Source organism: Lates calcarifer, linkage group LG15 (genome assembly GCF_001640805.2).
Source record: "Lates calcarifer isolate ASB-BC8 linkage group LG15, TLL_Latcal_v3, whole genome shotgun sequence".
NCBI classification, from domain to species: Eukaryota; Metazoa; Chordata; class Actinopteri; family Centropomidae; genus Lates; species Lates calcarifer.
In genome coordinates this window covers 22,552,930-22,565,465 of record NC_066847.1, presented here as the reverse complement: position 1 = coordinate 22,565,465, position 12,536 = coordinate 22,552,930, and the positions used below count along the sequence as shown (strand labels likewise).

Sequence of the window (12,536 nt, the reverse complement as noted above, 5' to 3'; positions counted from 1 at the left end):
TGCATCCATATGGCATCAAAATGATGGAAACAACAAACTGGGAGAAAGCAAGTGCATTTTAAAACAGATTTAATGGTAAAAATAGACACAATCCAAAGTTCAGCATAGCTACATAATATAGGGTTCACTGTCCTAATTGCTATCAGAAAAAACTCAAGGAGACAATACCTGTGCAAACAAAATCAGTTCATGATATAGAGTCTCCTGCTGCAATAGGTTTCTTGAGAGATATAAGGTCATGTATTACATTCTTTGTAAATTATTATATGACGGAAAACCACCATGAATGTCCTTGGCACAAATAATACATATGGGCTAATCTGCATACACAAGTGCATATAAACATACCTATTTAACATTAAGTCAATTTTTATTTTATTTTTTGGCTGCAATGACACTAAATAATACAAATATTTTACATAAAGGACTTCTTGGCCACCCACCACAACTTTTATACACACAATTTATAAATGAACAGCAGAGAGAAGATATTGCCCCTTAAGTGTATCTATCTATCTATCTATCTATATATCTATATATATATGCCATTTAGCCAAATATGATGTTTTCTATCAAGAGACAAGAGAATATGTAAATACATACAATATATTATTATGTATGATATTAAAAGCTTAAAAAAGATGAATTGCATATGTTCACAGAATTCCTTTAGCACTGACAGGAAAAGAATCAGCCATTGTAAAATAGAAAAAGCCTTTTCCACATACAACATGCTGAGATAGAAACAAAGTACAATAGTTACATTTGTTACAGTAGATTTACATGGTTAGTGTCATGGCAGAGAGGCGTTAACAAGTAAATAGTAGAGAAGAGCAGGCTGGACTAAATACTGCATTTACTTTTGGATTTTTGCACAAGTCTGTTCGCTTTCTACATTTCAAATGTTGCGCTGTGGTTTGTTTGTCTGACTCAAAATATGAGTGAATGTAAAGTGAATATGAGTAAAAATGAGAAGATAAGCTATACAAACATAAAAAAGTGAAATGTTTATACTGCAATTTTTGTCCAATTGTCCTGCCATTGAAATGCTGGCACCTACTTTAGGTGTATTGGGCAATGCTACACTCTTGAGAAATAACATACTGTAGACACAGAGTCAGATATGAACAATGCACTGACAATACTCACATCTGCCAATCTGCTTGGGATTCATCATTTTAAGACACTTCAGCACAGACCTATAGTCACTGCTCACCCTGATGAGGACATAAGTGCACAATTGTTTTGGATTGGAGCCAGTGCTCCTCATGAAGCCATGAATTTAAAAAACTGACATGTCCTAACAGTGGTACATCCCCTTCCCCTTTAAACAGAGAAAGTTCCTGTCTCTGTATCAGAGCAAATAAGGCAACCGCTGCCTCGGGTTCTAAGATAGAAAGCTTTCCTTCACAGGGCATGATTGATTTCCATTTAAATGAAAACAGAGAAGCCATCATGCTTTGTATGAATGAAACACAGGCATTGTTGGTTTTTTCTCCCAATCATCCCCTACACTTTATTTGATTCGCAAGATTTTATCCCTCCCTCACACCCAGCTTCTCTCCACCACTGTGTGGGGCATTAATCAAACTCTCGACAACATTCACAGAGCTATTTACAATCTGCAAGACTAAAGTGAAAGCCTTTCAAAACGAAAAAGAGAGGTGGAAAAGAAAACATCATCATTCATGGCGGTCGATTAATTTGCTGCCTTGCTAGGAGGTGTTCACACTGGCTATTTCCACTTGTTTCTTTTTTACGGAGGTTGAGAAGAGGGGGAACAGGTTTTTATCTTCCTATTGCACTGCCTCCTGTCAGTACTAATGGGCCAGGAACAGAAGATGTCAGACAAGTGAATAGCAGACTGAAGTGAGTACTGGGCTGGCTTAGTGTGGATTAGCATGGTTTGTCTCACTCAACCACCATTTCACACCGACAGGTCTGTTCCACATACACCAAATCAAATGCAAATACACTTTCGCTGCATAGCTGGTGGGAATAATTTCTTGTTTCAGGTAGTAAAAAAAGGGGGAGCTCTGGCTGTGCTAAATTATCCCTTTTAACAAAAGAAGCTTTAAGCCATATTCACTGGCTTTGATTTGGATTCCTCAAATAGAATCCAATTAGAAGGTTTGAATGTGTTCCAAATGTCCCAGGCTAAATTGTGTGTATGTGGAGTACAAATGGCTGGGACAAAGACAAAAGTATACAACAGTTAAAAAAAAAAAAAAAAAACACATATTGCATATGTACTGATAGGAGGATGTGTAGGAACGAATGGTATGAAGCAGGCTGTTGTGCAAAGAAGTCTAACTGTCCTGAGTCAAAGAGTAGGAGATGACATACATAGCTCCGTGCATTGCTCCTCTCCTGCCTGTGTGCTGTAGAATTGTGGCTCCACCAGGAACTAGACAGCCCCTTTCTGGTCCTGCTCTGCAGGCACAGAGTAGACCCTGAAGAGAGAGAGAGAGAAAGAGAGGGAGGACAGGAGGGGAATAAACAGGGGTGGGTGGAGTGGAGGTGGGGGGGTGGGGCAAAAGCAAAAGTATGTCATCTTTAAGATATTTTTAGGCCCGTTCTCAGTTTGTTAGCAGAAAGACACAAGAAGCATCCCAGTGTGTCGGGATTCAGGAAACGACGTGTCTGCCTCATGCTGCAGGGGCTCTGACAGGTGCACAGTAACTGCATCACCTCGAAACACGGCTCATCCCCAGGTGGGACTTATAAACCTGGCAAGGCACTGTTGATCCAACAAGCCAGAGGTTGCTGTGTGATTAAGCCTCTTTTCAGCAGAGCGATCAGTCAGCACCAAACACTGCCAGAGCTGACTGCAGCCCCAGGAGGCAGCCAGTAATCCTGTGGAGGAATTTAACCCTTGCAGATTGACTTGGGTGTCTGCTTCAGAACAGCAGCTCTCCTGCTTCTTGAGGATCTCAGGAGACTAATTTGAACTCTGTAGCCTCTCTGACCCAACCTGTGGGTCATGTATTACTGCACACCAGAACAAAAGAAAGTGATTACTCTGCAGAAAACCTCCCTAGAGCTAATTGTGGTTAAATAAGCAAAGTGCAGAAGGGAGGCAAAAGTGTGAAGAGAGAACATCTCTCCGTATAACTGGTTTAGGCTGTTCTTCTGTCTGATGTTCTGCTGTTGGCAGATTGTTGTCATGGTGCCAATATCGTGTTTACAGGGCTGTTTTATTCCTGAGTAGAGTCATCTACTCGGGCCTCAAGTTCATGAGGTAAGCTTTGGAACAGGTTAAGTCCTGTCCCATTCGGTCAAACAGACCCAGTGGCACAGTCTTACGGCTGTTGTTTGATGGCTAAGGTGGAAAGGGTTAGATGTGGGGAGTGTTCGGCGGTGGCGGTGTAGGGCCTCAGGCTATAGTACTAATTGCTGTACAAGTCTAGACAGGCTCAAATGGGTGGATGCTGGTTGCGTTTTGCCACCTGAGTGTTTTTTTTTTTTCCTGATTTTGATGCTGACGAGTTGGATGAAGTAGGACAGATTGGCAAGGGAGCAGAAAGGCTGTTACCGACCAGACTGGTTCTGTCACCTGCAGGCTGACTTAACGTCACGTGGAACATGCATGTCATTGTAAGACACAAGTGTGCATTGTTTGTTAAAAGAAAATGTGTGTGTTCCTCTTGCTGAGTGTGGAAAAATAAGTACATTAAAAAAATAAGACAGCATACTTCAAAACCCACTGAAAAAACTACAAAAATAAGAACAATTTATTAAGATCAAATATTAACTTTTAAGTGAAGAAATATGACCTTACCCTTGCTGCCGACTGTGCATGTGGCGTCTTACCAACATTACAGCTGTGAGGGGGAAAGAAGTGGAAAAAGGTCATGGCTACACAAGAGAAAAGCTCATATTTGCTTAGATATTAACAGGGTTACAAGGCACACGGGCACCACAGTGATTCAGGCCAAGCACTGAAGGGTTCTACAGCAGTGCATTTGTTAAGTGTGGGAATGAAACAACCATTATTTCACATTTCACTACATTATCTCTGAACAAAACACAGAGTACTTACCAACTATCACTGCAACTGAAAGAGCCACCACAGCTACAGCTACGACGATAACAATCAGGGTGAGCTGCTCTAAAAGACAAAACAGAAAAGGTTGGCTACAAGCGTATTGAACAAATAAGTGAGTTAACTTGACACCAGTGTGTGACATTATGAATCTTTCACACTTCTGTATCCTTCACTAAACTGTATTTTAACATCTTAACATATTTACTGTATTGTGGTAATTATGACAAAATACTAACCTGACTTTTCTGCTTCACCCGTAGTTTTATCCATTGAAGAGCCAGGAGCATGGCCATTTGGATATATTTCAACTGAAGGAGAGAACAAAGAGAACAAGAAAACAGTTTCATCAGTTCAACAGTTGTGCTGATTTCAGGTGTACTGGATATCTCAATCCCCTAAATTAATATAATTAATATAACAGAAGATTGAAGTCCTTAAAGGAATAGTTCTACAAAATATGATTTTCTGCTTTCTCGCTAAGTAAGATGAGAAGATTGATACCACTCTTGTATCTGTGATCTTGTGTCTGGCCAACTGTCTAGTACAAAAAACCAGTCTAGTCTGTTATTTCTTAATCTAGTTTTACCAGTAGAACTACAATGTGTTTTTTACACTTTGTTTTTGTATGGATTAAATACACAAGATACAACATGCTAATTAGTGAGCTTTAGGGGTGCTGCTAGGTGGATTTTGTTACTTTTGGACAGAGCCCGTTAAGCTGCAATCACATTTCCAGTCTTTGTGCTAAGCAAGCTAACCGACTTCTGACTACAGCTTCACATTTATCATACAAACATGAGAGTGGTATCAATCCTCTTATCTAACTCTTTATGTTTTTATGTGCATATGCTTGTGTATACAGAAAGAGAGACAGACGGTTGAGGTTTCGGAGGAATTGTAGCTCTCTGCTTCTCTGAGAACTAACTGGCTGCAGCCCTGTTCTAAACAGATCTTTAATTCTATCAAATGTCAATCAAAGCGAAGATGAGGAGTGACTGAGCGAGGCGTGGAGAGAGAATGAGAATGCCAATGTTGATTAGCTGACCAGCGGGATGGGGGAGATGTCGACATGTTCATTGGCCTTTCAGCAGAATCCACAGGGCCTCTCCAGGGAGCTAATTGATTCCATTCAGGGGTTTAATGGTTGGGAGGAGGGAGAGCCAACTGAGGCCACAGCCCTTCACGCATCTCATTGGACTAGAACACCCCATACATGATGCTGACTTACTGACAATTACAAAGGCCATAACCTTCATATACTCTCTTCTGGACAGCTGCCTTTACAGTGTTTTCTAGTTTTTTCTGCATCAAACAGAAAACACTACTGCCCTCATATCCACTCTCTGGAACAAAAGTAATAAACTCACCAGTCCCGTAGAGATCCTCATCATCTATTTCTGTAAAATAAAAAGAAATTAGTTAGTTGTGGTACAGAAATGCACGCATCTCAACTGTGATCACTGTGAGAACTCTGCTATTGTACAGTACAATAGTCAAGATATAGCCAACACCTTTAATCTTTTAGAAAGAATATTGATTGGGGGTTTTATGAAGTCAGTTTGGGGCCAAAAGGTCTGAGAGCAAAGAAATGGACTATAAACAAGAATCAATATTGCACACAGAAAACCAAAACTACCTACGAGAAACTGTAGGCAATAACAAAACTACATCTTGGGTGTAAAGTGACCAAAACTGAGAGTAAATAACAAAACTTCAGATGAGGAAGGGAAACCAATAAGTGAGAAAAGGGAGAGCTCTGAGTGCATCACACAAAATCATGCAGCTCCTATTGTGCACTTGGTGAAAGTGATCTGGGGAAGTTTATTTTCCCCCTTGTCCTGCATGATGAATGTACATCACATGTTTCTGTTTGACATGAAATTCACTGGTTTGTGTCAAAAAACATGTCTGGTGCAACCCTTGACATGTGATAATTACTTCATACGTGGCCTAAAGGACCAACTCAGCTCACCCAAAGTGAAAACGCAGGCAAAAAATTGGAACTGACAGTAATAGGACGAGAAACATGTGGAAACAAGCAAAGGACCTGAGAATGAAAATTACAGTGTGATAATTCCTTTCAAAACAAATTAACAAAATATGCTCTTTGGTGGTGTGTGTGGATGTGATCTCTCGAGTTTAATAAAATTAATTAATTTGAGTCAGGCTTTTTAGCCCTAAATTGACTTCAAGCTGTAACCAGGTACATTCCCTTGTTGATAACCTTAGATAGCCCCATGACACCCGCACCCAGCTGAGTGAAAGGCTTCATTAAGTGCTTCTGTTTTTCCTTTTTTTATACAGAAGATGATTTACATACCATCATCAGCTGATCCTTCGCTCTCCTCTGAAACAGCTGCAAAAAGGTACAAAGTAAAAATACACTCACAACACAGCAGTTTTATAAGTTAAATTATGCTCCACAATGCTGCTACATTCACAGGACACTTACATGGACTGTGCAGATAAAGTTTAATGGTATACATGAATTTAGAGTACTTGGTGGAGTCTATCTGCTGCTCTTTTCTAGTAAAGTAAAGCAATGGGAGCAGTGTTGCTAATTTCACTGCATGTGCTTTTCTTTAATGTTATTCTTATGGCTGGCAACACTTTCTTTCACTGTAGCACTTTCTCTTTCAGGTGGCTGTATAATTCAAAAGTTGGTGCATACATTAATCCTGTTGCGTGGAGCACAGGCAGTGCTCATACGCAGGTAGGTGAGAAAAACATGCTGGCACAGGGACGCACAGACCCTGATTAGATGTTTATCACCTGAAAGCGTCACAGAGATGAGAACATACCAGTAGCGGCTGGCAGCAGCAGCAGCAGACACAGGAACAGCAATCGCATCATCTTCAAATGCTGTGGAGGGAGGAGGGAAAAAGAGAAACCGAGTTAAAAATATCTGCTATTAATATTCACAGCCATTGATGTGTGTGAAATCTTGGTGTTTTGGTTTAGAGATAGAGTGTGATGGAAAGCAGAAACGCTGTCTATTATTCGGGCTTGTCTCTCACTTTTGAGTTTCAGGATCACATACTGCAAGTCAGTGGAAAACTACAAATTCCAAGCCAACCAGTCCTTGCACTGTTTTACCTGGTTTAGAGGTATGCATGCAAAGTCTAGATTGTAATCTGTGGTGGGTGGTGGCAAGAGGGTCAGCGAGTGACAGCTTTATTTTCCCGTAGTGCTCAGCAGAAAAACTGTTGTGATTTTGGTCACTGTCGACTGGCAACAAGTGTCTATTCAACATTTTCCCTTTCCTATGCAAAGGCCAGGTGCCAGGTGTTGAGCAACACAGAAATGTCTACTTGGTTTAATATATCCTGCTAAGCAATATTCTTGTTTCTTGTCATTCTAATTGGGAAAGGAAGATGAGCTTGAGTTATAACGAAAACACATACTTATCTACCAACTTTATCTTGAAACAAAATGAAAGACTTATATTGGCTGTGACTTTTGTTTCCCTTTTTTTCCCCTTCTGTTCTTCTTAAGGAAAAATGTCACAACTTCCTCATGGCACATGGCCCAAAACAAACCCTACCTCTGCTCCCCATCACCGCCTGATAGATGTGAAACGCAGATGTCCTGAGCCTGGCAAACAAAGCCCCAGATGTATCCAACACAATATGAATGGTGATATTTTTAAATGGGAAAACATGGGAATGACCTCTCATCTGGTCCCGGAAGATGCCTCATTGGTTGGATTTAGCCACTGAGGCTGGCATCGGATCAGGAACCGATAGTCAGAGACGCTGTACACAGAGGGAACTCTCCCATTAACCTTTGTGCCAAATGTTACACTGTATGCGTCTCTTCATTGTTAGCCATGCCCATTGTGTCCTTGTTTCCTCCATAGTTAATGACGGAGAAGAACTGAAATGACCTGCATTGTTAAGGTGCGGATTATCAAACAAGGCTCTGAGGGGCAGTAGCACCCCCACACTGCGACTTACTGTTTCCTACTTATTGCTACAATTTAAGGAAGTGGATTATGCTCACAGCATGGCGAGCACATTCCAATTACCATATTAGGTGAATGGAAATGAAAAAAGAAAGGCGTGAGCATTAAGAATTGAAACCGCTCAACATCAGTTTATTCTTTTAATAAGGTTTTTGGCACTTTTATGAAAGACTAAGGCATCAAAAATCTGTCCATAAACTGTAATCTTATCTATACATGCTACCAAGGTAGTCGATGTCTACAAACTTTCATGCGAGACAAATGTCCACCCTGTAGGGCCGTAGAGGAACGAGCGCAGCCCAGTCCACAACAAGATTATCTTCATGCTAAATTAGCAGAACAGCATCAAGAACTATTTTGGTCGACTATATAGGAAAAAGATGTTAATCACACAGCAGAGGCTGATTGGAAAGGGAGTGTACTGTGGGCTGTTCTGGCCTCCTGAATAGCTGCAGTAAATCTCCAAACACAAATAACCTAAGAAGCTGCAAATAAAATCCCCTTCTGTATCCAATTTGCTTTTCAGAGTCACTTTGGGTGAAATAATAAGCTGATCCAATTTGGAAATATTTATCAACCCAGTCCACTGCCTCTGTATTAAACTGGCTCCTGACGCCTGTATTATTTTTCAAATTGGGTAATATATTCTTGTACATTTGAATGCCGATTGAATTTGTTCTTTAATACCAGAGCCAGTTTGCAACGTATAATAACCAACGGCTTGCTTATAAACTAGACATGCCAGTTGCTTTCTAGCTGGAGATGCAAAGATCATAGACAGTAACATATCATAAAACTAGAACGCAATGCTGCAAGAAAGGTATACTGTACTGTTGCTGGAGGGTGGATGAGTCTTGTTTTTGTTCTGTTTTCCCCAGTGCAGTTTTCCTGACAGGACTAACCCTGAACCTCATACCTGTCTGGTCAGGCCAGCCCACGGAACACCTAAATCTTGTTTAGCAGGTTTAAATTTGACTGATGAACCCTTTCCAATCCTTCCAGCCCACCCAGTACAATCTATATCAACAAAATACACAAACAAACAGAGGTTTACCACATGTACATAAACAGAACAACATGCAGAGACACAAACTCTTTTCTTATCTGCTCGCACAGATAACAACCCTCTGCTCAACCACTGTGCACTTCTTACAAGAATTTGACACCAGTGATAGGAATCACTAACATGCAAAGATATCAGAATTACTGTGGCCTAGAGAGTTTATAGGAAAACGGATACAAGCAGGAAAAATTGAGAGAAAGACGAGAAAAGATAGCAAAGAGAAACTTTGTGATTATTGTGAAGATGTGTCAAAGCTAAAAACAGACTTGCTCTAAAAAGAATGAGCACAACAACAAGGGAAAAGAATGAGTGAGCGAGAGAAAAAGCACTCAGATCATTTGTGATTCATTGCCATTCAATTTTATAAAAGTGGTAGCCTACTCTGCTTCAGTGAAGAGAGAAAATATTCTTATTGAAATGTTTACTCAACTCTGACATCTCTACAGTAGTTGTTTATCTAAGTAAGGTTGATGCAAATCCCCTTTTTTCCTATAACACAACACAGTCTTCAGTGCCACTGGACCGCAAACAAAGTAACAAGGAAACTAATGACGAAAAAACAAAAATAAAGCAAACTCACAATACCTTAGTTGGTGCCATGCGTACCAATGAGCAATCCAACAGTAATGACTGAGTCTGACAACTAAGTAGTTATATCCAATATGAATTGTTTGTAGATGACCTGTTGAGCATCAGGCCAGTACAGCTAACAGTAACACAACTAAGAGGATATATGTGTGTGCCTGACAATGACAGCCGCCTTGGAGACACATATCCTGTATTTGCCTAACCCCTTTATCGCTCTCTCTCTCTCTCTCTCCCTCTCACTCTCTCTTTGTGTGTGTGTGTGTGTATGTATGCAAAAATTTAAAACCCATTAATGCACACAAGAATGAACAGACTCCATGGTTGCACTAAATAGTTGGCATTTTCAATCTCTGCTGTGACCAAAACAGGACATTGCACTGCGCACGTACACCTCAGGTTTACTTTTTATCAGATGGAGACAAAGCTGTTGTTTTGTTAACAGCACTATCACAAGACCTAGCCCAGACACACTGAGGGTGCGCACAATCCAATCTGTCTGAAATGCAGCCTCATCACTCCTCCAAGAAACAAGCAACACAAAATGTTTGGGAAAAGACTCAGCGAAGGCGATGTGTGGAGATTTCAACAAAGATGTGATGCCCCTTCTTTCACCTCTGACACTCCTTGGTCAAACACTTGGTTATTTGTTTGCAGACTAATATTTAGGTCGAAAACGCACCCAGGAATCCTCAAGACTATCTTAATAGTCTATACACATGCACACAGGAAGTGAGATAAGTGGTGCAACAGTGTGCCAAGTCACTTTTTTTTAAGTTCACAGCACCTGTAACTTGCTTCCTTCAGGAAGAACTCTGCACATTTGAATGGATAAAATTGACTCATTGTGTAACAAACAGGACTGCTGTTGTTTAAAGCTGAAATGTTTTTCCATGAGTTACACACTGAGAAAGTTACGGGTAACTCGCACACAGTTTGTTGAACTTGGCGAGAGAAAAAAGAAAAACATGGAGGAAACAGTGAAAAAGCTGCAGTGCAGGGATATGATGATGCTCATTAGCCAAAAAAATTGTCCACTGGTGATAATTCTGTATAACATTACAGCCCACATTAACATTTTAAATACCAGCCAATAACCAACCAATACAGGAGAAAGACAGTTCTGATGCAAAATGTGTATTACTTTAGAAAAAAATAAGGTTTTAAAATAGTATCCTTGTTCCTCTTTCCTCGTCTCTGCCCTGAAACTTGACGTACTCACCAAAGCTGCACGTCAATCGATCAGATGAGCCACCGAGGAGCCGACTCGTTAACAGGAAAAGCTGTCTGCTGCTGCTGTGTGGGCCAATAAGTTCAGAGCAACTTTACTCTCACCTAGAAGGGGATTCACTGCCAGCTCATTTTGTGCTGAGCTGCCCCTCACCGTTTGCCTCTCAGTCAAGTTTTTGCTACAGCGGAAAATACCTCCCTGTGCCTGTTCAGAACTGCTGCTTGATTTCCTGAAAACGATGAGGTTAAGATACTGATGACATCGTTGTGCATGAATAAGTCACACGAATATAACGCAGTTAAGTGTGGCAAGTAAAGATGTAACTTGCCATAGTTTCAGGTAGAGTTGAGTGTTGATTGGTGATTATTTTTATTTGAACTGGACCAGAAGTAGCATAAAAAGGTACTTAACCGTTTAAATAATACATTTAAAATGACAAGTGCCAGTCAGTTATGGTTATTAATATTAATGCAGATCACCTGGCAGCTGCTGCCTAATTAGTCCACAACTGATGACGTCCACACCGACTGACAGGCTGACTGGCTGTTATCTGTTGTACCAAGCACAGGTGGGCTAATTGGCCGTCTTTGCCATCTCTCAATTTTTACTGGCAGTTTGTGCGTTGTTAGCTTATCGCTAGCTCTCGACATTTCCGTTTTCTTATGACTAAAATTTGTCAGTTGAGGAGGGGGAAACATAATCGATAAACCATATTCCATTCATGTAAGTTTTCTCGTTTAAGTACAGTAATGCAGTTTGTACTGCTGCTCCAGTTATTCCTCGTGGGACTTGGTAAGTGGCATAGTTGCAAGTTAATATTGTTTGTAGGTTCTGGGATGTAGTTAAACCAGACTCAACTAAACATAATTTGCATAAACATATAGTAGTATAACCCGACTAGTTTTTCAGCATGCTAATCCTCCTTCACTCCAGTCAACCCCCACGCTCTTTTTGGATATTTGCAGCACACCTGCGTTAGCATTAGGTTATTTCTCTTTCACCTGCCTCACTCAAGTCTCAACAGTTCAGCTGTCTACCTTGAGAAGTTCTATTTGTCTAGTTTTGAGTGATGAATGGGGTGCGGCTACGTCTTAGCCCTTGGAATAACAAAAGATACTAATCTGTGCACTGTTAAAGGGAATTGTGGTCAGTAATTGGTGACTTGAGAAATCTTCAGTTGCCTTTTCTCTGCATTGGGATGTATATATGCAGAATTATCACACCAGCAATCAGTTTGCCCCTTGTTACAATGCTCTTGCAGTGAATACAGGATCCTTTCATATTAGCATTTGCAATGAGAATCCATTCAATATAAGCTACATACAGTACATAAGTGTTAAAGATCAACTGTTAAGAAATTATTCAATAGCTTTATGCAGGTTACCCAGAATATAGGCTGAAAGGTCAACTTACATTTAAATGAGCTGTTGTTTAGAATTCTCTCTATATACTGCTGGTATGTTGCTGCTCCCACGCCAAGATCCTTGTTATCATGGAAACTGCCAGAGTGAGTGTGCACGTTAATGCAGGTGTACTCAGTCAGGAACTAGGAACTGTGTTCTTCATTGGCTGCTGGGCTTGTTGAAATCTGACACCACCCGTCTTATCTGTTACACAAGTAACTTACTGCATACAGGGACTCTTT

General features: G+C 40.6%; 2 protein-coding genes across 5 annotated transcripts in view; one reads left to right on the top strand and one right to left on the bottom strand.

Annotated features, from left to right (window-relative positions):
- Positions 1 to 52: 52 nt before the first annotated feature.
- On the bottom strand, positions 53 to 12,465 carry si:dkey-262k9.2 (uncharacterized). 4 transcript variants are annotated; one of them, XM_051076402.1, is made up of 8 exons: positions 12,305 to 12,465; positions 6,850 to 6,910; positions 6,369 to 6,404; positions 5,416 to 5,445; positions 4,285 to 4,356; positions 4,043 to 4,111; positions 3,782 to 3,824; positions 53 to 2,453 (listed from the first exon to the last, which is right to left on the bottom strand). In XM_051076402.1, the coding sequence occupies exons 2-8, from the start codon at positions 6,899 to 6,901 to the stop codon at positions 2,408 to 2,410; spliced, it is 348 nt and encodes a 115-aa protein (XP_050932359.1). In that variant the 5' UTR covers positions 6,902 to 6,910; positions 12,305 to 12,465; the 3' UTR covers positions 53 to 2,407. The 4 variants fall into 4 exon arrangements, with proteins under 4 accessions (XP_050932359.1, XP_050932360.1, XP_050932358.1 ...); XM_051076403.1 differs by lacking the exon at positions 12,305 to 12,465 and adding an exon at positions 10,883 to 11,037; XM_051076401.1 differs by lacking the exon at positions 12,305 to 12,465 and adding an exon at positions 9,661 to 9,830.
- Positions 11,235 to 12,536, top strand: part of LOC108890793 (IgGFc-binding protein) — a 34,759-nt gene continuing 33,457 nt past the window's right edge. Inside the window, exon 1 of the mRNA XM_051075776.1 lies at positions 11,235 to 11,683. Coding sequence (XP_050931733.1) covers positions 11,641 to 11,683 — 43 coding nt within the window. The 5' untranslated portion in view covers positions 11,235 to 11,640. The remainder of the gene's footprint in view (positions 11,684 to 12,536) is intronic.